The sequence below is a fragment of the Triticum aestivum genome, chromosome 5D (genome assembly GCF_018294505.1).
Source record: "Triticum aestivum cultivar Chinese Spring chromosome 5D, IWGSC CS RefSeq v2.1, whole genome shotgun sequence".
Taxonomy (NCBI): domain Eukaryota; kingdom Viridiplantae; phylum Streptophyta; class Magnoliopsida; order Poales; family Poaceae; genus Triticum; species Triticum aestivum.
The window spans coordinates 424,731,614-424,754,524 of NC_057808.1; the positions used below are offsets into that span (position 1 = coordinate 424,731,614).

Genomic DNA, 22,911 nt, shown 5'->3' on the forward strand with positions numbered 1-22,911 from the left:
CTCAACTTATAAATCCTAAGTCTCTAAAAAATTCCTACCTGTTTGGTTCCTGGGACTTATAAGTCTCTATAAGACCATACTACAAAAGTCTTTATAAGACTCTTCTTGAGAGTCTTATTTCATAAGTCCTAAATGCCTATTTAAGTCCCTATAAATCCCTTCTATTTGGTTTAGATGGGACTTATAAGGACTTTTTAAAGTCCCTAAACCAATAAGTCCATGAAAACAAACACCCTCTGAACCGGCCAAGGGCCCCAGGTGGTGGAGAAATTTGATCGGGGCCAAACCATGCAACATAACAGTTCGCCATCTTTGCCCGGAAAGAGTGTCCTGTTCGTGCTGGGCGCGGTCGGTGGACTATAAAGAACAAGAGAAAAACGTTTCAAAAAAAATAGAAAAAAGAGAACGGTGGCCAACCAAGCGGAAAGATAGGGACCCTGGCCGTTTTGTCTCTGTCAGGAATGTTACGGCGAAGTTGCCGGTTTCACAAAGCGCCGATTGCATGCGACCTCGGTGACATGTGGGCCCGTGGAGCCATATTTAGAAATACTAGCAAGCAGTAACTGAAACCGTCAACGTCATGTCAGAGCCATGGATCCATGTTTGAAAAAAATATAACATTCTAACCCTGTGAGCAGATTTTTTTCTTCATAATAATATATGCCTCACTTATATCATACTCCCTCCGTTCCTAAATATTTGTTTTCAACAAGTGACTACATACGGAGCAAAATGAGTGAATCTACACTCTAAAATATGTCTATATACATCCGTATATGGTAGTCCATTCGAAATCTCTAAAAAGACAAATATTTAGGAACAGAGGGAGTAGTACAAGCCACGTACACACCAACATGACACAACAGAACGCTAATCTTTGCACAAAGGAACACCATCTAAAAAGGAAAATTAAATCAAGACCGAAGAATCCTCTGAGACGTCACCTGCCTTTGGCACCACCACATCAGCCCGTAAAGAAAAAAAAAGAAACGACGGATCACCTCCTCACCTGAGCTCGATGCGGCTCCATCACCGATATGCAGCTTTGCAGATCTCCAAGGTGGCTCACCAAAGGCGAAATCATTGTTGTTGAACGAATCAGATCAGGGCAACACCCCGAAGATGCCATCAAACTCCAAATTTAGCACCCCGCACGATTAAGACGTTGGTGGAGGAAACCATACCTGACATCCATGAACCCAACACATGATCCGTCATCTTCCAGATGCCGCTGATGCAAATCATTGTCTTCATCCATTCCTGGACTATCTCCCAAGCTCCACGTCGGTGCTGGAGCACATGTCGTCGCAACGGTGGAGCCCGAGGATACAAATCCACCACGAAGATGCCGCCGCTGCCATGCCATCCTTACTTGAACAGACTGGTTTCCAAATTCATCCCCAACCATAGGATCGATCGCCTCGTCGGGGGAGGATATGAGGATTCTTTATTCAGCCCCGACATCGCCGTCGCCGAAGCCAAGACGATGACCAACCTAAAACCTTAAGCAATCAGGGCCTAAAAATGATCCACATGCGTGGATCCAACGACCCCTCACCACCGAAGATCGGGGTCGTTGGCAGAGGGGAGCCACGACTAGACTCTTCGGGTGGCTAGGCGAGATCACATTTCCTTTCTTCAAGAGGAAGAAAGAAAATCGATTTTCCCATATGAGCACATCCGATAGGCTGAGTCGGCACATTATCTTGAGATTGACGAAGTCGCCATAGACACCTTCATAGTCGACGAAACGTCTCCTCTCACTGAATGCGCATTACCGAAAGGCCTGGAATAGATCCAAGAAAATGCAGGCACTAGTGTCAAGTCTAAGATTTGAATCCTACTGGGTTGCGGATACCACTGTCCTCCTAACCACCCAATCACATGTTGGTTCACAAAATATAAAAGGTTTAGAAAGCACTAAGTCAAGTCCTTGGTGACATGCCTCATGTCTGTCCATGGATCCATACATGGTGCTGCAAAAATTGAAACTTCCAAGAAAAGTTCGTTAATATGGAAGAATAAATAATGTTGCTTGTTAGGGTTTCTATGATTTAGAGATTTGAAAGGAAATTTGGAGAATTTTGATCCTTCGGATTTTCCTTACATGGGCTATTTGATTCGTAGGATCTCAATCTGGAGGAAAATTTCCTTATGATTCTTTTTTTAGGGGAAAACATCCGATCTAATCATGTTCAATCATGGCAGTACAATGAACACCAGAAATAATAAAAATTATATCCAGATCCATAGAACACCTAGCGACGACTACAAGCACTGAAGCGAGCCAAAGGCGCGCCGCCGTCATCGCCCTCCCTCACTGGAGCCGAGAAAATCTTGTTGTAGTAGATAATCCGAAAGTCGTCGTGCTAAGGCCCTGTAGGGCCAGCGCATCAGAACAACAACGCCGTCGATAAAGAGTAGCGTAGATGGAAGAATCCAACCTGAAAACGTACGAACGACGAACAGATCCGAGTAAATCCACCAAGGACAAATCCACCGGAGACACACATCCACACGCCTACCGATGATGCTAGACACATCACCGTAACGGGGCTAGGTGGGGAGAACCTTATTCCATCTTCAGGGAGCCGCCGCCGTCTCGTCTTCCTGACCAGGACACAAACCCTAATAAATCTCGAAGACACCTCTAAAAACGAAGCCCTCCCACCGACAAGGGCCGGGATCCAGCGCGCTCCCATGACCCTAAGGCTACCGGAGACGAGGCGGGCTGGCGGCGCTGCCGGTGGGAGGCAAAGGAACCCTAATTTCTTTATGATTCATTTGTGTTAGTTTCCATATAATTGGTTCCATCCACTCAAAACTCATGTCATGACCCCTGTTACCCCCCCCCCCCCCCTCAGGTGGTGAATCCTACGTTTTCCCTACGCACAAAGTTCATGCTATTCCTTGTAGTGTCGAAGTTGACATGTCAGTCTGTTCCACTGTATTTTATTTTTATTCTCGTGTTTTATAAATCGCTTGAAGGGACGCACTAAAGCCGTAGACTTGACACCGGTGCTTGCATTATTAGATTTATTTCAGATGTTTTGGTGATGTGCATTTAGTGGGAGAAATGTTCCATTCGACTATGAAGGCGTATATGACGACTTGTCAATCTTAAGATGATGTGCCGCTTAGTCTCTCGAAGGTGCTCATAGGGTTAAGACGTGAGTGCATGCGTTCATAGAGGCGAGTATATAAGCGTGTGTGTCTATACCATGTTGAAGAAAAAAAAGCACCTAAGTATCTCAAATGACACGCAGGGCTAACTCCCCATTTCCCAAATGATGAGTGCGTGCAAAGCGGCTAGTTTTCTGTCAACAAATATCTCATAATATCTAGCCGACCGGTGGGACCCAGCTCACAGTTTTCCACCTAAAACAAAATCTTCATATATTCTTCTCAAAAGAAGATGTTTATTATATTATAGTAGTACTCCAAAATACTCCTACTAGTACTTCGCTATCGTGCTCGGCAGCTGCTGCTGCTGCAGAAAAATCCAACCCCAACCAAAACCCAAGCGGAAACCCAAACCGAAACTGAACAAGAGGGTGGGTCGAACCAGCAGCAGCTACAACACGTAGCAGCAGAGCAGACCGATCCATTCCCATTCCATCCACGGCACCGCCCGCACGCCCTCCCCTCCCCCGGCCCAATAAGAAGCCCGCCGCCCACCCGACAGACCGATCGAACCATCCTTTCCTCCCCCCACCCCCTCCCCCTCCCCCTCCCCCGTGCTCTCCCCCCAAATCGCCTCCCCGCACGCCACCGCCGGCGAGGAGGGAGGCGCCGTCGGAGGCCGGAGGGGCCGGCCGGGCGGTCAAGATGGGCGACTCGTACTGCCAGGACTGCAAGAAGCACACGGAGGTGGCCTTCGACCACTCGGCGGGGGACACGGTGTGCACCGAGTGCGGCCTCGTCCTCGAGGCGCACTCCGTCGACGAGACCTCCGAGTGGCGCACCTTCGCCAACGAGTCCAACGACAACGACCCCGTCCGCGTCGGCGGGCCCTCCAACCCGCTCCTCACCGACGGCGGCCTCTCCACCGTCATCGCCAAGCCCAACGGCGCCCACGGCGACTTCCTCTCCTCCTCCCTCGGCCGCTGGCAGAACCGCGGCTCCAACCCCGACCGCTCCCTCATCCTCGCCTTCCGCACCATCGCAAACATGGCTGACAGGTCCCCCCTCCTCTTTCCTCCTCTTCTGTCCCCATTCCCGCGCCGTCTTGTATGTGTTCGATCCGATCCAATTGCGCCTCGATTTCGCTCAGATGTAGTACTAGTACTAGTTAGCGGCGGGATCAATCAATCGCTCGCCTGTGCGCCGGCCCCTGTCCTGATTTTATTTGATTTGATGGGCGGATTTAGGAATCCGCGAGCGTGATAGATTTATCTCTGCGGGCTGGTCTCGGTCGGTTTTGTTTCTAGATTCGGAACGTGTGATTGCTCCGTGGAGGGGGTTTGTTAGGGCTTGTGCTTTATATCCTGTATATGTAGTATGGGCAGCGATCTTATGGGTAGGTGGTGCGTGCCTTTCACATGGATCTGGAGGGGGAAGGTTCCACTGAAAAAATATCTAGAATTTGGGTTGATACAATGGATCTCATTACATACTGTAAAATCCTACTAGTAGATATTTCTTTTCGTGAGTACAATAGGTTTGGTACAATTACAAATGATATGTCAGGCTCGTCGCACCCTCGAATGATTGTGCTATGCACCTACAGAACATCGGCGAACTGTTGGTGGCACCATTTAACACCTACTCGTAGTTTCATCAACCATGCATATTAGCCACTTGGGTGCCTAGCAACAGCAAGCTGGTGGCTACAACATGGCAAACTTAAACAGAATTGATGAACTGCCAAGGATCCTTTTCTTGATAAGGCATTTGCGATGGTGATAGTTTCCTCTTCTACCAGTATATCTGAAATGGGGAGTTGTCACCACATAAGTAGTTTATACTGAACTGAATAGAATCATAGAAGCGCAACAACCAAAGATAGTTCATTGCGTAGGCTGATTTACTACTGAAGTTGTTTGGGCCTTTTTGTTTCAAACATTTGGATTTTGACCATACATCGACATCTCTTCTGCAGGTTGGGTCTTGTGGCTACTATTAAGGTAAGAAATCTGATGTCTTTTTGTCCATTATGTTGACAGCTGGAAACCAAAAGTACTTATTACTACAGTTATACTTGCATGCGAAAACTGATGAATCAATTAAATGCATGTAGCTTGGTATGTCATCAATTCATACACCCAGGGTTGTCCTGAAAATACTGAAAGCTCAGATCTTTATGCTCGCATTGAATGAATGTTTAAAGTTTATCAGATTGTTTCTAGAGCAATTTACAAACTTCTATTTGTCCTAAACATAGTTTATCAGATTATTTCTAGAGAATTTTACAAAATTTTATTTATCCTAAACATAGTTTATCAGATTATTTCTAGAGCAATTTACAAACTTTTATTTATGCTAAAAGAGCAGGGGTCCATGTTTCGTAGTGTAAAAAGGTCTGTTTTATTTCCCCTAAAAAAAGGTCTGTTTTATTATAAGAAAAATTAGCACTTTAGCAGTATGCTGAATACGTGGTGTGTTGCACAACACTTGTCCATGTCGGCATGTCCTCATTGTCAAGGTTCATTGCTGCTTCCTTAGGGTTATTTCAAGAGTTTCCCTATACAGTAGCGTTGTACTGATTTGTTCCACTGTATACTGAGTATATTTTCTTATTTTCGTGTTGCCTTTCTGAAGGACCGAGCCAATGAAATCTATAAGAAGGTGGAAGATCTCAAGTCTATCAGGGGAAGAAATCAAGATGCTATATTAGCTGCTTGTCTGTATATTGCTTGTAGACAAGAAGATCGTCCTAGGACTGTAAAAGGTACATGATGTTCTAGCAAACTTCTAATTTTGCAGACATTAGAACCCGGCAGAATACGTGATATGGTGCCATTCTTTGTTGCTTTGGCTTTTTGCAGAAATTTGCTCAGTTGCCAATGGAGCAACAAAGAAAGAGATTGGTCGAGCAAAAGAGTTCATAGTGAAACAGCTGGAAGTTGAGATGGGCCAATCTATGGAGATGGGAACCATCCATGCTGGAGATTTCCTGGTTTGTTGCTACTTATATTAGCATATATAAACTTGCAGTCGGAAGTTGATTACTTATAAGCTTGGAAATCTGCAGAGGCGTTTCTGTTCAACTCTTGGGATGAACAATACTGCTGTTAAAGCAGCTCAGGAGGCAGTTCAGCGCTCAGAGGAGCTTGATATAAGGTTAGGCCTTTTTCCACCTTGTACACAGGAGATTGACTGGTCCTATGATCCTATCATGTTCCCACTTTGATTTAAATGAGACATGAAAGTTTTTCTAGTTAACCACAATATTAGTCCCAGGTCTACTTTTGACCTTAGAAGTCTCAATCACTGGCATCTATTCCGTCTGTTCCTAAATACTCCCTCCGTCCGAGAATACTTGTCAAAGAAATGGATGTATCTAGACGTATTTTAGATCTAGATACATCCATTTTCATACATTTCTGTGACAAGTAATTCCGGACGGAGGGAGTATAAGTCTTTTTAGAGATTTCACTATAGACTACATTTGGATGTATATAGATGCCTTTTAGAGTATAGGTTCACTCATTTTGCTCCTTATGTAGTCTAAAGTGGACTTATATTTAGGAATGGAGGGAGTAGCTTCATGCTTGAGGTGGTTCCATGCAGGGTGACGTAAGGAGTCATAGACTATTAGAATAAAGAATATAACTAGTCTTAAGTTAATTACAAATGTGGCTAATGTGTACCCTTTGTAGCATGCTTTGGTAGATGCGATGTATGTAACTTCATATTAATAGTCATAGTATTTGACTCTTTTAGACATGAACCTGCTTTTACATGTCAATTTCCTAGTGCACACTTGTTGACCTAGAAAGATATGTTTACACTTCATTCCAATCTCCCGTGCAGGAGGAGTCCTATTTCAATTGCGGCTGCTGTCATTTATATGATAACCCAGCTTTCAGAGGACAAAAAGCCACTTAAAGGTTTGAACACTGACCCGTCCCGTCAATTACTTCCTCCTTCTGTCTGTCACTGTCGCCGAGGTAGCATTATTAACACAGTGATGCGCGCTATTTGCAGATATCTCCTTGGCCACCGGAGTGGCAGAAGGCACCATCAGGAATTCATACAAGGACCTGTACCCCTACGCCGCGAGGCTCATCCCGAACTCGTACGCCAAGGAGGAAGACCTGAAGAACCTGTGCACACCATAGGAGCCGAGTCGCAGCCATTTCTTCCTTTCTCTCGCTCTTTTTCTTGTTACATAACTTTTGAAAATTAGATTTGTCGGAGGGGAGTTTCGTTGTTGTGAGTGCTTCACCAGGCCCATGTATATCCCCCGCCTAATTTTATGTGCGTGGACCTGTCGGATTCGGGACGAAGCTAAGTTATAAGATCTGGCTTTCCTTTCTGGTAAGCTGATGCAGAGGTTGGTTTCAGTCTGTGTGCTACATTACATTGTATTGCAGTGCCAGGGGACTTGGATCATGGATCATGATATGGTGGCGAAGTCTCCGTGATCATTCCGGGGGGTTCTAGCAAAATGTCCATACCACCTAAGATCCTGGATATGCACTACTGCTATATTTGGGTTATACACGACCGATGTGGACATTTTCTAACTCCCTGAGCTGGGGGAGCTTATATACCAGAGACACTGAGCCGATCAAAGATGGTAAGAAAACTATGGTCAGGCAGGTCGCTTGAAGATCGGCCGAGCTAGGCACAGGAGGAGGATCGATGTGTGCTCTCTCGGCGTTGCCTGCCGGAGAGCTTTTCTGATGGCTCGGTGGTGAGCGGCGCATAGATGATTTGCCTGGTTTTTGGGCTGCAATTGGTCGGAGATTGGAGAACGAGGGGGATTGGACGGTCCGAAACGGAGAGTTCTGGAAGAAACTGAAGGAGCTCCTTTGATTTGCCAGCCTCTTCTGAAACTGCACACTGATGTGTGAAATTGATGGGAAGAAGAAGAATGTCGGCGAGCGATGGTATAGTAACTAACCGATTTGTGATACAAAGGAAAATAGATTCCAAAATTGTTATTCCTGTGTTTGATAAACTATTCATCGGCACCAACAATAAGCCGACGTAGGCCCTACATTTTGTTCATGTGCTCGAGAACCTGTGGGATGCCGCCTTATACATCTGCCGCTTTCTCCCTTCTACTCCCTCCGTTTCTAAATATAATTATTTTTAGATATTCTAATATGAACTACATACGAAGCAAGATGAGTGAATCTACACTCTAAACTACGTCTATACATACAGCAAAAAAGAAGAAGTAAAAGCAAACGAATTGCACCAGACGCAGAATGCACAAAATCTATGCATACAAGCATATTCTTCATATAAGATAACCCTTGTGTGAGAACATTGAGATTACACAAGTAGTCCAAGCGTGCAGCTGCTAAATTAAGGCATCTAATCAAGAAACTATTGGAGAATCCATCCATCCTAGTTGATCGTGTGCTCCATAATATGTAGGCTCATTTCCATGATATCTAGTCTGTTTTCTCCGAGGGCAGTTCATCTTCCCCCGTCGCTGCTTCCTCTGAACTGCATGGGGAGAGGTTTTTCTACTCCGGCGGTGATGGACGATATGCTCTTAGATACTTGTACGCCGGTGATTCTGGACTGTAAGCTACAGGACTGTATCTGTATGCCGGCGATTCTGGACTAAGTACCGGTTGGTATTCCGGCGGTACTGGACTGTATACCGGCGAACATGGACTGTACGCCGGCGAATATGGGTGGTATACCGGCGATGTTGGACTGTATACGGGCGAATATGGGTTGTATACCGGCGATACTGGATCGCAGGACCGAGCCGGCAAAATCCGAGGCCCTGTGCCAAACTCGAAAATGGGCCTTACCTCACTAAATCCTTGATTTTTTTTGTTTCTTTCTACACTTTTGGTAACCAGATTCATGTTTTCTAATCAAAGACATGACTTGGATATTGCAATACGAGACGCCTAATAGATGAAAAAATAAATAGCTAGAAGATTTTTGCAGAACTAAATAGCGGACGTAAATCGCAACTCACAATCAAGGCCTCACGTGATCGCCGGTTATCAAAGCGACGACGCTTAAGAAATTGGAGATCGGAAGATGGCTTGAACCTTCCATTCCTTCATGTCCTCCCTGCCGCGCTGCCGTTCGTGGTCCTGCTCTCCCGATGTAAGGAGGAGACCGAAGAATGGATATAACCTGCAATTTAGCTTAACTCGGCCGCCGGAGGAGAAAATCAAGAGATTGGCTTTGTTCGTCTCAATGGATCGCTGGATTTTTTTTCTTAGGCAGATCGATCGCTTTTTTGGAGAGAAGGCAGATCGATCGCTGGATGAGGCGCACGTCCCGATCGGGGCCTGTTTCACCCAGAGGAAAGACGGAAGGAGGCCCGTGTACAAAGGATAAAAGACCCAGCCAATTGGACTTTGCCTAGCCGTGCGTACGAAATCTAAGGCCCCTAAACTGGGGGCCCTGTGCTGGCGCACAGGTTGCACCCCCATGGGCTCGGGCCTGCTGGATCGCATACCGGCGACACGGGTTTGGGAACATAATACACGGGAGCATAACCCGTATACTCGTTCACCACCTCATCTTCAGGTTCTCTTTTTGTTGTGGCGCGTTCCTGGAACGGGGCGGGGGTCGGGATCGCCGCCGCGGCGCCATTGCCAGGGTCGACGACGTGCCCCGCGAAGAGGACGGCGTGCGACGCCTCCTCCACTATGAAGTAGGCGAACGGGTGGTCGGCGACGAAATCCACCTGTCGTGGCCAGACAGGAGGGCTTGTCGGGCTGTAGAATAACGACATGTTGACGGCGGCGGCTTTGGTCCCTTCCTCGTTCACCTGGATGACGGCCTTCTGGAAGACGTCCTGCACGAGGAACGGCAAGCCGGAACCGTCGTCCTGCTCCTGCAGCATCTCGGAGAGGTCGGCGTCCTGGGTGAAGGGCAGCCGGAGCCCCAGGTCGTTGAGCACGCCGACGAGGCTGCTCTGGAAGGAGAGCTCGAACTTGGGCACCCCGAACTCGCCCACCGAGACCGTGCTCGTCGGCAGGTGCTCGCGCAGGAAGCCTGCGGCGGACGACGACGTGATCTTGTCCAGCAGGCTCCCCAGGCCGTCGCGCGCGTCCGGGAGGAAGATGCACATGGACATGCCGTGGTTCCGACTACGAGGGTACCGTGAACTTCTCTTGTAGTGCAGCTGGAGCACCTTGAACCCGTCGTGCTCGGCGATGAAGTGGCGGTCGTAGTTGGACATGAAGGGGACGTCGACGGCGGTGCCGTCGAGCCGGTAGAAGGGCCTGTTCTTGGTCGAGCTCTCGTAGAACGGCACGTCCCACTTGCCCCTGAAGTAGATGGCGTTGGCCAGCACGAGGTCGGTGCCCCGGTGCACGGCTCCCGGAGGGACGGCGGACTGGATGAGGTTCCTCGTGGCCGCCGCGGCCCACGCGTCGATCTGCTGCACCGCCTGCTCTGGGTATTTGCGGAAGTCGACGGAGCTGGCCTCGGCCTTGTACTTGCCGACCACGGCGTCGCGGAAGGCCGGCTTCAGCGGCCGCGTCAGGTCGCTCCACACGCCGGACGCGAACGCCACGCTCGGCCCGCCGCCGTCAGGCTCCGACGACCTGTCCCTGAGGGGTCCGTCCAGGAGGCGCGCCACGGAGTCCTCTAGCTCGCTGCGGGACCGTGCGCCCAGGACTCGGAGGATCTCTTCCAGGGTGTCCCCGCGGGTGCCGGTGGCCAGGAGCGCGAGGACGGCGTGGATGGAGAGCGGCGAGAAGACCAGGTTGCGGTCGCTGTTGGCGTCCGCGAGGCGCTTGGTGAGGCGGGCGGTGAGATCGGCCATGCCGGTGGACTGCGGCGGCTCCATGCCAAACCTATAATAATTAATAAGGTATCGAATCAGAGATCAATCGCGCGCGATGCGACCCACTGCAGCCACGTGGCGCGATGAACCGAGACGACTAGTCCTCCTCCATTTTCTCCTCTTCCTCTCGCGCATCTCTCTCTTTCTCTCTCCCCGCTGCCATGGTGAACGCATCGCCCTGCGCCGCAGGCCTCCCAGGCGCGCCGCCGTTCAGCAGATCTGGCCGCCCTCGACCAGATCCGCGCGGATCCGCGTGCATCGGAGCTCTCCCTACCTCGCCGGACCCGGCCACGCCGGAGCTGCAACCAGCCATGGCAGGACTGCACCCCGCGGCGCAAATTTGCTGGAACCTCGACGTCACGGCGAGACGACTGGTGACCATTTTTTTTGCTACAACTGTGTTTTGGTTTTGCTACTACCATAGAGATTTTTTGCTGGAACCGATGATTTTTTTTTTGCTTCAATCAGAGATGCGCGATAGCTGGGGAGGCTGGCGAGTGCTGCAACCGTTGACAGGAAAGCTTCAACCCAAGATTAAAAATGCTTCAACCATATATACAGAAAGCTGTAAGCGATCAGTGCTATCGAGGAAAGCTACAACCGTCTATATAAAATGCTACAACCTTTGATGAAAAAAGCTTCAAGCGAACGATAGAGAAAAGCTTTCACCCAGACGCTGCTAAAAAAAAAGTTTCAATCGTTTACAGAAAGCTTCCACCGTAGAGGGAAAAAGCTTCAACCATTGAGATGAAAGCTACAACCGTGTCAATTTTTTGCTACTACCGTCTGTGTTTTTGCTACATCCATTCATGCGGCCATGGTGCTTTTTTTACGACCGAGGTGTGATCGGCGACGACGAGGACGGCATTTTTGTTGCAACATCCTTCGTTTTTTGCTACCATCGGCGCTATGTTTTGCTACCATCGGCGCTGTGTTTTGCTACATCCGATTAACATTTTTTGCTACAATGGCGACGCCGATGGATTTTTTTGCTGCAACCGTTGTCTTCATTTGCTACGACTGACACGGGAAAATGCTACCACGGGGCATCTCTGTTTTTTGCTGGAACCAATCATCGGTGAGGCGGAGCTGCATCCATGGCACTCTGATGAGCAGCGGGGGCAGCGAGCGGTCGGGGCGAGCTGAGTCCCGGAGCGCGGGGACAGAGGGCGAGCGCGCGGCGGCAGAGGCCGAGCGCGCGGAGGCAGAGGGCGAGCGCGCGGCGGCAGAGGACGGGGGCGGCGCTCTCCTTCTCTCTCCTTTTCTCCGCGTGGGAGGTTGACGATGGATGCGGGGTGGACAGGGAGAGATCTAACGGCCGCGCGCGCATAGATCGGATGGATCTGGGCTGACCGGTCCAAAGATTCGGCCGGTGTGCCGGCGCCTAGCGCTGCCCAAATATAAATACGGAATCAACAAGTGCCGAACGTGCGGGTTTTTGTCTTTTGGCGCCGAACGCACTCATTGCCGTTGTTTTTGCGTTCACGAATCTCAGTGCAGGGTACTGTCCACGTCAGCATGTGGAAGTGTTCGGGATATTACGATTTGGTCACGAACGACAGCCTTATCCTCCTTCCCTTTCGATCTCCCCTGACCCACACACCACTCTTCTGCCATCCCCATTCCCTCAGCATCTCTCTCTCTCGTCGGCGACTCCCCCGGCGAACTGCGGCGGCAGCGCGAGGAACCCGAGAAGACCTCCGGCGTGGGGTGGGTGCGTGGCATGGTGGGCTCCGGGGGACGCGCGATGCATGGGGGTCGATGTGCGGCGGCCGGGGAGGAGGGCAGCGGCTGCCGATGGGCGCAGCGCCGCCGTGCGACACCACCGCACCACCCTCCCGGCGTGGTGCGTCGCCCTCACCCCACCCCCCACCCATCTGAGATGCAGCCCGCTCAACCCCAGCGACGCGGCCGCACCCCACCCGTGCGATGGCGACAACCTCGGCGGCGAGGCGGAGTGGGTGGCGGGAGAGGCGGAGTGGCCTTTGCCGGCAGCCATGAGCAGCGACGACAACCACCTCTAGGCTTCTGCTGCTCTCCCCCGGCGCGGGGCTGCGTCGACGACGCCCGCGGCGACAACGACCATGTCCACGCATCTGCCGCTCCCCTGACGTGGTGTTGCGCTCCGACGACGGCCGCGGGGACGATGACCATCCCAGCCTTCTGCGCTCTCCGACGTGGTCACGAACGCGAGCTGCCCCACTCCCGCCGGGGAGCTTGGACATCAGCACCGGTGTGCTAGTCAGAGCTCTGCTCGGTAATTCCCATTCTTCCATTTCTACGTTTCGTTTTGCTCTAGCGATGCATACATCAGAAGTGAATCGGCTGGGCAGAGGTGAACTAGGTCATTTTCTTTTGAATGTGTCAACTGAACCAGTAGAACAACCTTTTTCTGTGTATTTTGATTACCACTTTATTGTCTGAAAATCATTTGTTTTGTGTGATCTGAACAAAACAGAGATGCATACTAGTCTTCCAAGACGGAATGGCAATTTTTGTCCCTAGATTTTGTTGTAGTGGTGATAGGCTATGAGATTTGCAGCTGAGATTTGAGAAGAAAATAAATGATCAGGCTATGTGCGTTGAATTTCTGTAATGGGGAAAGGGACATTTAGAGTTTGTGGTCATCTTCGTTGAATAGCATCAGAGATAATTAAACTGAAAAGGGATATACAATTTTTCTTAAATTTGTCGTCTCCCTGTATAATTTTTCTTATGGCAAATATAGTTATCGAAACATGGCAAATTTAGTTCTCGGATCATGGAAAATTCATTGTTTTCTTGCCATGGCAACTTTTGATTTTGGATCATGGCGTAATTTTACTGTTTTCTACCATGGCATTTTTTGGTAGACCATGGCAACTAATCTTATACTTTTTGACCATGTAAACATCAAAAAAATTAGTTAATTAATCATGGCAAATTTAGTTTACACATCATAGCAAATTTGCTTCCTGGAAGATGGAAAATATAGTTATCAAATCAAGGCAATTTTAGTCCTTGGATCATGCAAATTCATTGCTTTCTTGCCACGGCAACTTTTGATTTTTAAAATTGTCGTTGTAATTCTTTATATGGTCAAAACAACACAAAATGTCAAATATTGCCATGGCAAGTTTTACTAATTATTTCACCTTTATTAACATGGCGAATCTACCTAAATCCCCATGGCAATTTTTTAAAATTTATTGCCATGGCAAGTTTTACTATTTATTTGCCACGGCAAAATTACCTTTTATTAACATGGCAAATTCACCTAAATCCCCATGGCCATTTTGAAATTTAATTTCCATGACAAGTTAATTATTTCACCTTTATTAACATGGATTTACCTAAATCCCCATGGCAATTTTTTAACATTTATTGCCATGGCAAGTTTTACTATTATTGCGATGGCAGATTTACCTTTCATTAACATGGCAAATTTACCTAAATCCCCATGTCCATTTTTTAATATTTATTGCCATGGCTAGTTTTACTACTTATTTGCCATGGAAAAGTTACCTTTTATTAACATGGCAAATTTACCTAAATCCCCATGGCCATTTTTTAATTTTATTGCCATGGCAAGTTTTACTATTTATTTGACTTTTATTAACATGGCAAATTTATCTAAATCCCCATGGCAATATTTGAACTTTTATTGCCATGGCTAATATACTTTCATTAACATGGCAAATTTACCTAAATCCCCATGGCAATATATAACTTTATTGCCATGGCAAGTTTTACTTTTTTTTTACCGATGGCAACTTGACCCTCATTAACATGGCAAATTTACCTAAATTCCCATGGCAATTTTTAATTTTTATTGCCATGGCATGATTTACTACTTATTCAACCTTTATTTATGTTGCCATGGCAAACTACTTGCATTATACCAAAGTTTGGCTTGGATTTTGTAACAATACGCAAAAAACCATGTATTTTCTGGCTTGAATTTTTAACCATAGCAAACTGATTGCTTTTGGTCATGGAAAATTTGTTTTATATAAACATGGGCATTTTTTCTGTTGAAACATTTTTGTTGCCAAAGTTTCTTCTACGTGTTCTTAATTTTGGCAGTTTTTTTTTTCATTTTCATAATTAGTATGGATCCTTTTTTTCAACTTGATGAGTTTTAATATACATATTATGGCAAAAAAAATTCCTATTCATAATCAGGTTCAGATCCCAGCTTCTTTTTAGGCTGAGTTCAGATCCCAGCTTGAAGACTTGATAGTTGTAGTGGAAAATTGGGCTTTTCTTATGATCATGTTATGTTTTTTTACCGCTGAACTGACGTGGGGTGATGGGAGGCCCATTACTAGGCCTGGTCGTGCCTGATCTGGGCTGCTGCGTTCGTGCTGGGGGTGAATCTTGCCGAACTAAAGCGTTCGATGGATCGCTCCCCTGTACCGAACGAGTCGTTCGTCTGGGGAGCTCCCAGACCGAACGTCCGGTACTTATCGGCGTCCTATAAATATTATTGTGCTTCCTCATATAGTCTTAAAAAAATATATTTTTAGTCTGATGTGGCATCAGTTAGTTGGTTGGCACCGGACCCCACATCGAAATGCATGGAGGGATTAATGGGTGGTTACTCGAGTATTACGGCCCTGTTTGGTTCATAAGTCTTAGGATTTTTTTTAGTTCCAACCCTACCTGTTTGGTACCTGGGACTTATAAGTCTCTATAAGACCATATTACAACTATAAGTTCCTATAAGACTCTCCTTGAGAGTCTTATTTCATAAGTATCAAATGCCCACTTTAAGTCCCTCCTGTTTGGTTTAGATGGGACTTATAGGGACTTCTTTAAATCCCTAAACCAATAAGTCCATGGAAACAAACACCCTCTACATCTGCAACTTTCGTTGAGAATTAATTAAGTTAATTAACTTAGATTTAGGCCCTGTTTGGATCCATGGGTTAGATTAGTTTGTGTTAGTTTGGACTTAACTAACATAAAAATATCCAGACAGGAGGAAAACAAAAAGTCTAACCCACCCAAGAGATGCTTATTTGGGTTTGTTCTTTTCGGGACCACTAAAAAAATACATTTTTTCTTGCTCTCCCCGCAGCAGATCCCTCCCCACTTCCTCAAAGCTTCTCGTCCTCTCCCTCCCTCCCTCTCGCACCGCCCGTAAAGGCGCCTCGCCGTATCCGCGCTCCATCTAACCCTGCCATCCAAACACCTCTTTATTTAGAGTTAGTTCAGGGTTAGTTTAGAGTTAGAATCTAACTCTAACCTCTAAATGAGTTAGAGTATCCAAACAGGGCATTAGTTCCTACTCCCTAAGTCTCAAGTGCCGTTAGTTTAGTAGAGACAATTATTTTAAGACGGCGGGATAGATTCTAACTGACACTGGTTGCTTTTGACAACCATCACTACACTGGTCCACGCCCACATCGTCCGACTGGACCAAAGATGGCTGTTAGATTTCAACCTCGTTGCCTGCAAAGGTCAACACCTTCCCTCTCTCACGTGTAGGTTGGTCCTTTCTTCACATACACTCAACCTCGGCCAGAAAAGGGTGAAAATCCACCTAGCATGCGAGACACATGTGCCACCACCAGGCAGACCAGGCAACAGTTGCAGCTTTGCCGGGCAAAGGTCATCGCTCCGCTGTCAGCTGATTGTAGCTTCCCAGTCGCCGCCCCGCCGGGCAACAGCTGCAGCTTCCTCGGAAGAAAGGTCACATCCACTGCTTTCTCACTTTATCCGTATAAAAAAAGTCAGCACAAAAGTGATAAGCATAGAACAAGTTTCACGCGTTCAAATCTCAAATCATGGTGATATAATTTATTTCCCTATAGTGGCCTATAGTTTTTTCCTATTCATATGTATAGATGATGTTGTCTAATAATTGAAAACTTCTTCGGTGGTGGCATATGGAATAGTGCATGTGTCCACTGAAGGAACTGATTCTACTCTCTGAGGAGATTGACGTGCAATTACATCAGTCAACATTTGTTGCACGGTTTCTACTCTCTGAGGATACAACACCCTACCACCAAGGGGTGCGGCGGTAGCTACTTGTCCACGTCAGCGCGGTCAGACGGCACCGTTTACGTTGACCTGGACCCTACCGCCGTGGCTTGTGGCGGTAGCATGGTAAACCTTACCGCCGGATCGAGTGGCAGTAGGAAAATGGTCAGATCCGAATTTTTTCCCAGATAGGGACACATCGTGCTAAAGTATGCCAAAAGGGCCCAAACAGTGAATTTGGCCGCTAGGGGAGGGCTCTCGGCTGCCGGTTTCATTCGATGCCCCCCTCCCGCCCTAGCGAACGTTTCTGGTCGTTCGTCAGGGGGCAGGCCGGAGCGACCCCGAGACCAAAAAGGCCTAGTTAAAGCGTTTTTCTTGTGTTTAGGAATTGCCATGTTAAGTCTTTTTAAACTAGGTCTTGATGCCCATTACACACGAAAAATACATATATATATAACCACATCAAAAAATATTTTCATGTATAACGACAAGTACATAGAAAAGCAAAAAAATGCCATCATATATATAATCATGCCTAAAATATTTATCAAAATTTCCATGATAAAAAGTGACATCTTATTATAATAAAAAATGCCATCCTCTTCTAAGAATGCCATCCTCTTCATAAAAAATACCATCTCTTATAATAAAAATGGCATCCTCTTTATACAAAATGCCATTCTCTTATAATAGAAATGTCATCCTATTTATAAAAATGCCATCCTCTTTATTAAAAAATGTCATGGTAAAAAATGCCATGACAAAAAATGCCATCTCTTATAAAATCCATCATATTGTTAATAAACAATGCCATGCGCTTAGTAATAAAACTGCAATGCAATTGAAGATAAAAAAGGCCATCTCTCAAAATTAAAAATTCCATCCTATTTAAAAAACACCATGCTACAAAAAAAAAACTGCCATGGTATTTTCGGGACTGTAAAATATATGCGGCATTTTAAACCAAAAGATTCAAGAAAAGCCCTCACAGCCCAGCGGCGTTGGGCTCCCGCGTGTGCCACGGGAGGGCATGGGTTTGATCCCTTGAGTCCCAAATTGTTTGAAAGAAAAAAAAGCAGACGTTCGCAAGAAGCAACTACACACCGACCCGTTCCAGCGATCCTAGGTGGCGCCGGCCCTGATTCAGGATTCATGAGGGTCACTGTGAAATCCATCCGACCGACGGGCGCCAGTTAGCATTTCGGTGTGGGGAAACTTTGTTTTTACCACTCCAATTTCTGCCAATTTTCATTATGCTATTCTAGATTTTGACATTTCACTTTTGTCACTCTTAGCTTTTACATTATCAAAAGCTAAGAGTGGCAAAAATAAAATAATATTATTTTGCTTTTGCCATAAAATGACAAATGTGATAATTGTCAAAAACTAAGAGTGACAAAATTGAAATGTCAAAATCTAGAGTGTCCTAAGAAAAATTGGCAAATACAAAATTTCCCCTTTCCGTATAGCATTCAGTCTGACACCGGCTATACAAAAGTTGCATCAAAAATTATTTTGAGGGAAAATGGATTCTGGGTCACTAGATTATAATCCATTGACCGTCATTCTTGCTTCTTCCTCCTCCAATCGTCCTCCTCTGACAAAATTAGCTTATCCAAATTGAAAATCTAGTAACTTCTATATGTATACTCCCTCCTTCCATCTATATAAGGCCTAATGCGTTTTTTGAGGCTAACTTTGACCAAATGTTAGAGCAATAATATATAACATGCAACTTACACAAAGCAGATCGTCAAATTCGTATTTGAAAGTAGCTTCCGGTGATATAATTTTTATATTATACATCTCATGTACTATTTACCTTATCAATAGTCAAAGACGACCTAGAAAAACACATTAGGCTCTATATAGATGGAAGGAGGGAGTGGCTATTATGAAGAATGAAAAACAAAGAGAGCCGATGTAGCTAACGACTTGCAAAAGACAAGCAGCAATGCGCAAAATCTATGCATACAAGTATTCTTCATATATAAGATAAGATTCCATAAGCAATCCAAGCATGCAACAGCTGAATTAAGGCATTTAATCAGGAAAGTGTTGGAGAATTCATCAATCACATTTGATCGCCTCCCCCGCAGAAATGCTACACTTACGCCCTGATTCTTACTGAATATAGTTACGGGCTGAGCCGTGAAACATTGATTGGCAATCAGGAGGTGGTGGGACCCGCACTGAAAATCAGGGGTGGGAAAAGATTGGTGGAGAAGAGTCCGTACGTGATTTCCGTGTCATCTTGCCCGCAAGCGTAGAGTTATTGGCTCATTCCTCTGGACTGTATGGCGTGTTTTGTTTTTACCCCGGCGGTGATGGCCGATATGCTGCTGGACGGGAGAAATTGGATCTTTTGCCCCACTTTATTTCTCCATTGGATCATTTGCCCCCCCCGAGAGGCTACCGGGTGGGGCCCGGGGCCACTGGTCATTGAGACAATCAAAGGGCAAATCATCCAACCCCTTATAAAGTGGGGTAAATCATCTAATCCCCCGGCTGGACGGGCGCTGTTCCACCCAAACAGAACTGCCGGGTTGTATGTCGGCGATTGTGGGCTGTACGCCGGCGATTGTGGACTGTAAGGTGCAGAGGACGGTTGATATACCGGCGATGTTGGACTGTACACCGGCGAATATGGTCTGTACACCGGCGATACTGGGTTGTATACCGGCGACACGGGAGCATAAGACGGACCATAAGCCGGATACTTGTTCATCATCTCATCGCCAGCTTCTCTTCTTGTTGTGGTGCACTCCTGGAACGGGGGAGGGGACGGGATCACCGCCCCGGCGCCATTGCCAGGGTCGACGACGTGCCCCGCGAAGAGGACGGCGTGCGAACCCTCCTCGACTATGAAGTAGGCAAACGGGTGGTCCGCTACGAAATCCACTCGCCGTGACAGGTCCGGAGCGAACGTCGGATTGCAGGCGAACGCCGTGGTGACGGCGGCGGCCTTTGTTCCTTGAGAGAATTGCCACTGTACCACTAATGGAAACCACGAGTGCCAAAATACCACTATGAAAAATCAAAGTGTCAAAATAGCACTCTTCTCTCAGTTTTTCAGGCCACAATAGCACTCCCGTTAGATGTCAAACAAAATCTGTTAGTCAAACCGTTAGCAACTTGTCACTTTTTCTGGTATTCCCAAAATGCCCCCGGTAAACCTAAAGAGATGAGACTCGTACACATCTCCGAGAGGTCGGCGTCTAGCAGGAGACCCAGGACGTCGTCCTCCAGCATCTCGGAGAGGTCGGCGTCTATCAGGAGCCCCAGGTCGTTGAGGACGCCGTCGAGGCTGCTGTCGAAGGAGAGCTCGAACTTGGGCACCCCGAACTTGCCGGTCGAGACCTTGCTGTTCGGCAGGTGCTCGCGCAGGAAGCCTGCCGGGGAAGACGACGTGATCTTGTCCAGAAGGCTCGCCAGGCCGTCGCGCGCGTCCGGGAGGAAGATGCACATGGACATGTACCGTGCACCACTCTTGTAGCGTAGCTTGAGCACCTTGAACCCGTCGTGCTCGGCGATCAAGTGACGGTCGTAGTTGGACATGAAGGGGACGTCGACGGCGGTGCCGTCCTGCCGGTAGAAGGGCCTGTTCTTGGTCGAGCTCTCGTAGAACGGCACGTCCCATTTGCCCCTGAAGTAGATGGCGTTGGCCAGCACGAGCCTGGTCTTCCGGTGTACGGCTCCCGGAGGGACAGCGGACTGGATGAGGTTCCCCGTGGCCGCCGCGGCCCAAGCGTCGATCTGCCGCACCGCTTGCTTTAGGTCGTTGCGGAAGTCGACGGAGCTGGCCTCGGCCCTGTACCTGCCGACGACGGCGTCGCGGAAGGCCGGCTTCAGCAGCTGCGTCAGGTCGCTCCACACGCCGCACGCGAACGCCACGCTCGGCCCGCTGCCGCCAGGCTCCGACGACCTGTCCCTGAGGGGGCCGTCCAAGAGTCGCGCCACGGAGTCCTCAAGCTCGCGGCGGGACAGTGCCCCTAGGGCGCGGAGGATCTCTTCCAGGGTCTTCCCACGGGCGCCGGCGGCCAGGAGCGCCAGGACGACGTAGATGGAGAGCGGCGAGAAGACCAGGTTGCGGTCGCTGTAAGGATCCGCGAGTCGCTTGGTAAGGCGGGCGGCGAGATCGGACATGCCGGCGGACTGCTGCGCCTCCATGGCAACCTAGCTAGAGATCAATCGGTTTGAGGATACACTCGGGGCTGATATATATGGAGGGGTACAGATGTCCGTTGTGATTGCGGGGTACAGACGACGCTTGCATGCACGGTACATATATTATCCCTCTCTCTCCTCATGCAAGACCTCTATTTAATTTCTTTGGGAAAAATTGGATGATAAATATTCTTTGAATCTAAACTCTATTTTTGAAAAAAAATTATATATTTGAATTCAGGGCGACAAGAACTTTGAAACAAGACCGATCTTGGATATATTTTGAACAATTTGAATTTTATAGTTTCCATATTTTAGTTCTAGTTGTATTTCACAAACATCAGTTTCACAATAAACAACTTGACAAACACATTGAAATATGTTTCATGTATTTCATAAATACCAGTTTCATATATTTTAAATAATCATTTGAACGTATTTGAAATAACCCATTTAACATATTTCCACACACCAAAAAAACTATTTCAGAAAAATGATTTCACTCATTTAAAAAAATATCAGTTAAGACAACAAATTTCACTCGTTCCAAAAATAGATTTCACTATTTTCAAAAAACACACATTACACTCATTTCCAAAAGATATATTTCACTCATTTCAGAAAACACATTACACTCACTCAAATGAAATACTATACTACATTTCACTCATTAAAAAAAATGATTTCATTCATTAAAAAATATAAATCTCGAAACTAATTTCACTCATTTTAGAAAACACATTACGCTCACAATGGATATATTTCATTTTTTCAAGTATTTTATTTCTCACATTTCAGAAAACGCATTACACTCACTCCATTAAAATACTATATTCCACTTTTTTCAAAAAATTGATTACACTAATTACAAAAGATAGATTTCACGCATTTCACTAGTTTCAGAAAAACACATTACAGTCACTAAATTGAAATAACAATTTCACTTGTTCCAAAGATATATTTCACTTATTTTTTAAACTGACCGGAAATAATCAGCTCCACATTTTTCAAAATAACTAGTTTCACATTTTTTAAATAACAAGTTTTACATATTTTGCACTGAAATATGTTTCATATACATAAAAAACAAAAACAAAATCCCATTTCAAAAAATTGGTTTCACTCAATTCAAAGAACTTATTTCACTTATTTCAGAAAACTGATTTTACTCATTTGAAACGTTGAAATTTAATCATGTTTAAATGTATTCAAGATTGATCTTGTTCTAAGAGCATCCCCAGCCGCGCCCCCAACATGCCCCCCAGGGCTCTTTTTTTAGCGTCGGCGCCGAAAAATCGGCCCAGTCGCGCCCCCAGGACTTCTTTATCGCCGGTTTGGGCCGAAATAGCGGCCGGCGAACCCGAGCCGAACCCAAGCCCCCGGGGGGTGCCGGCCAATGCCAAAAGGCACGTGGGTCCGATTGTCGGCGACAGATAGGATGTCCGGCGCACCCTCACCAAGGCCATGGAGACGTACAAGCCGAACGCACCCGCCCCGGGGGCGGCGCATGAGCGCCCTGACGGCAACAAAAAAGCCAAGACGGCGAAGGATGCTGCACCGCTACCGAGAGGCTGCACTCGTCGATCGAGCAGTGCATCGCCGACGCCAAGGACCATGCCGCAAGAGGGAGGAGAAATCAGAGGCGTGGTGGTCGGCGTTGATGACGAACAGCGCCGTCAAACTCGACCTGCTCCGGACCAACGTCGCCGTGAAGAAGAGGAACACCGACCTGGCGTTCTTGATGGGGGCGGACATGTCTACGATGGACGAGTAGGTCAAGGCGTGGTACCTGGCGGAGCGCGGCCTCATCTTGAACCAGATACCTTCGA

The 22,911-nt window shown here is 47.2% G+C and overlaps 3 protein-coding genes across 3 annotated transcripts; 1 reads left to right on the plus strand and 2 right to left on the minus strand.

Annotated features, from left to right (window-relative positions):
- Positions 1–3,706: 3,706 nt before the first annotated feature.
- On the plus strand, positions 3,707–7,508 carry LOC123122333 (transcription initiation factor IIB). The gene is made up of 7 exons (XM_044542519.1): positions 3,707–4,181; positions 5,102–5,126; positions 5,761–5,890; positions 5,988–6,118; positions 6,194–6,282; positions 6,976–7,052; positions 7,150–7,508. Exons 1-7 carry the CDS (start codon positions 3,829–3,831, stop codon positions 7,281–7,283), a joined length of 939 nt encoding a protein of 312 aa, XP_044398454.1. The 5' UTR covers positions 3,707–3,828; the 3' UTR covers positions 7,284–7,508.
- Positions 7,509–9,538: 2,030 nt separating this feature from the next.
- On the minus strand, positions 9,539–10,948 carry LOC123120794 (putative serpin-Z8). The gene has a single exon (XM_044540789.1). It carries the CDS (start codon positions 10,946–10,948, stop codon positions 9,539–9,541), a length of 1,410 nt encoding a protein of 469 aa, XP_044396724.1.
- A 9,105-nt stretch (positions 10,949–20,053) lies between these two features.
- On the minus strand, positions 20,054–21,089 carry LOC123122335 (putative serpin-Z8). Its single transcript, XM_044542522.1, has one exon. The coding sequence runs from the start codon at positions 21,083–21,085 to the stop codon at positions 20,054–20,056; it is 1,032 nt and encodes a 343-aa protein (XP_044398457.1). The 5' UTR covers positions 21,086–21,089.
- Between the last annotated feature and the right edge of the window lie 1,822 nt (positions 21,090–22,911).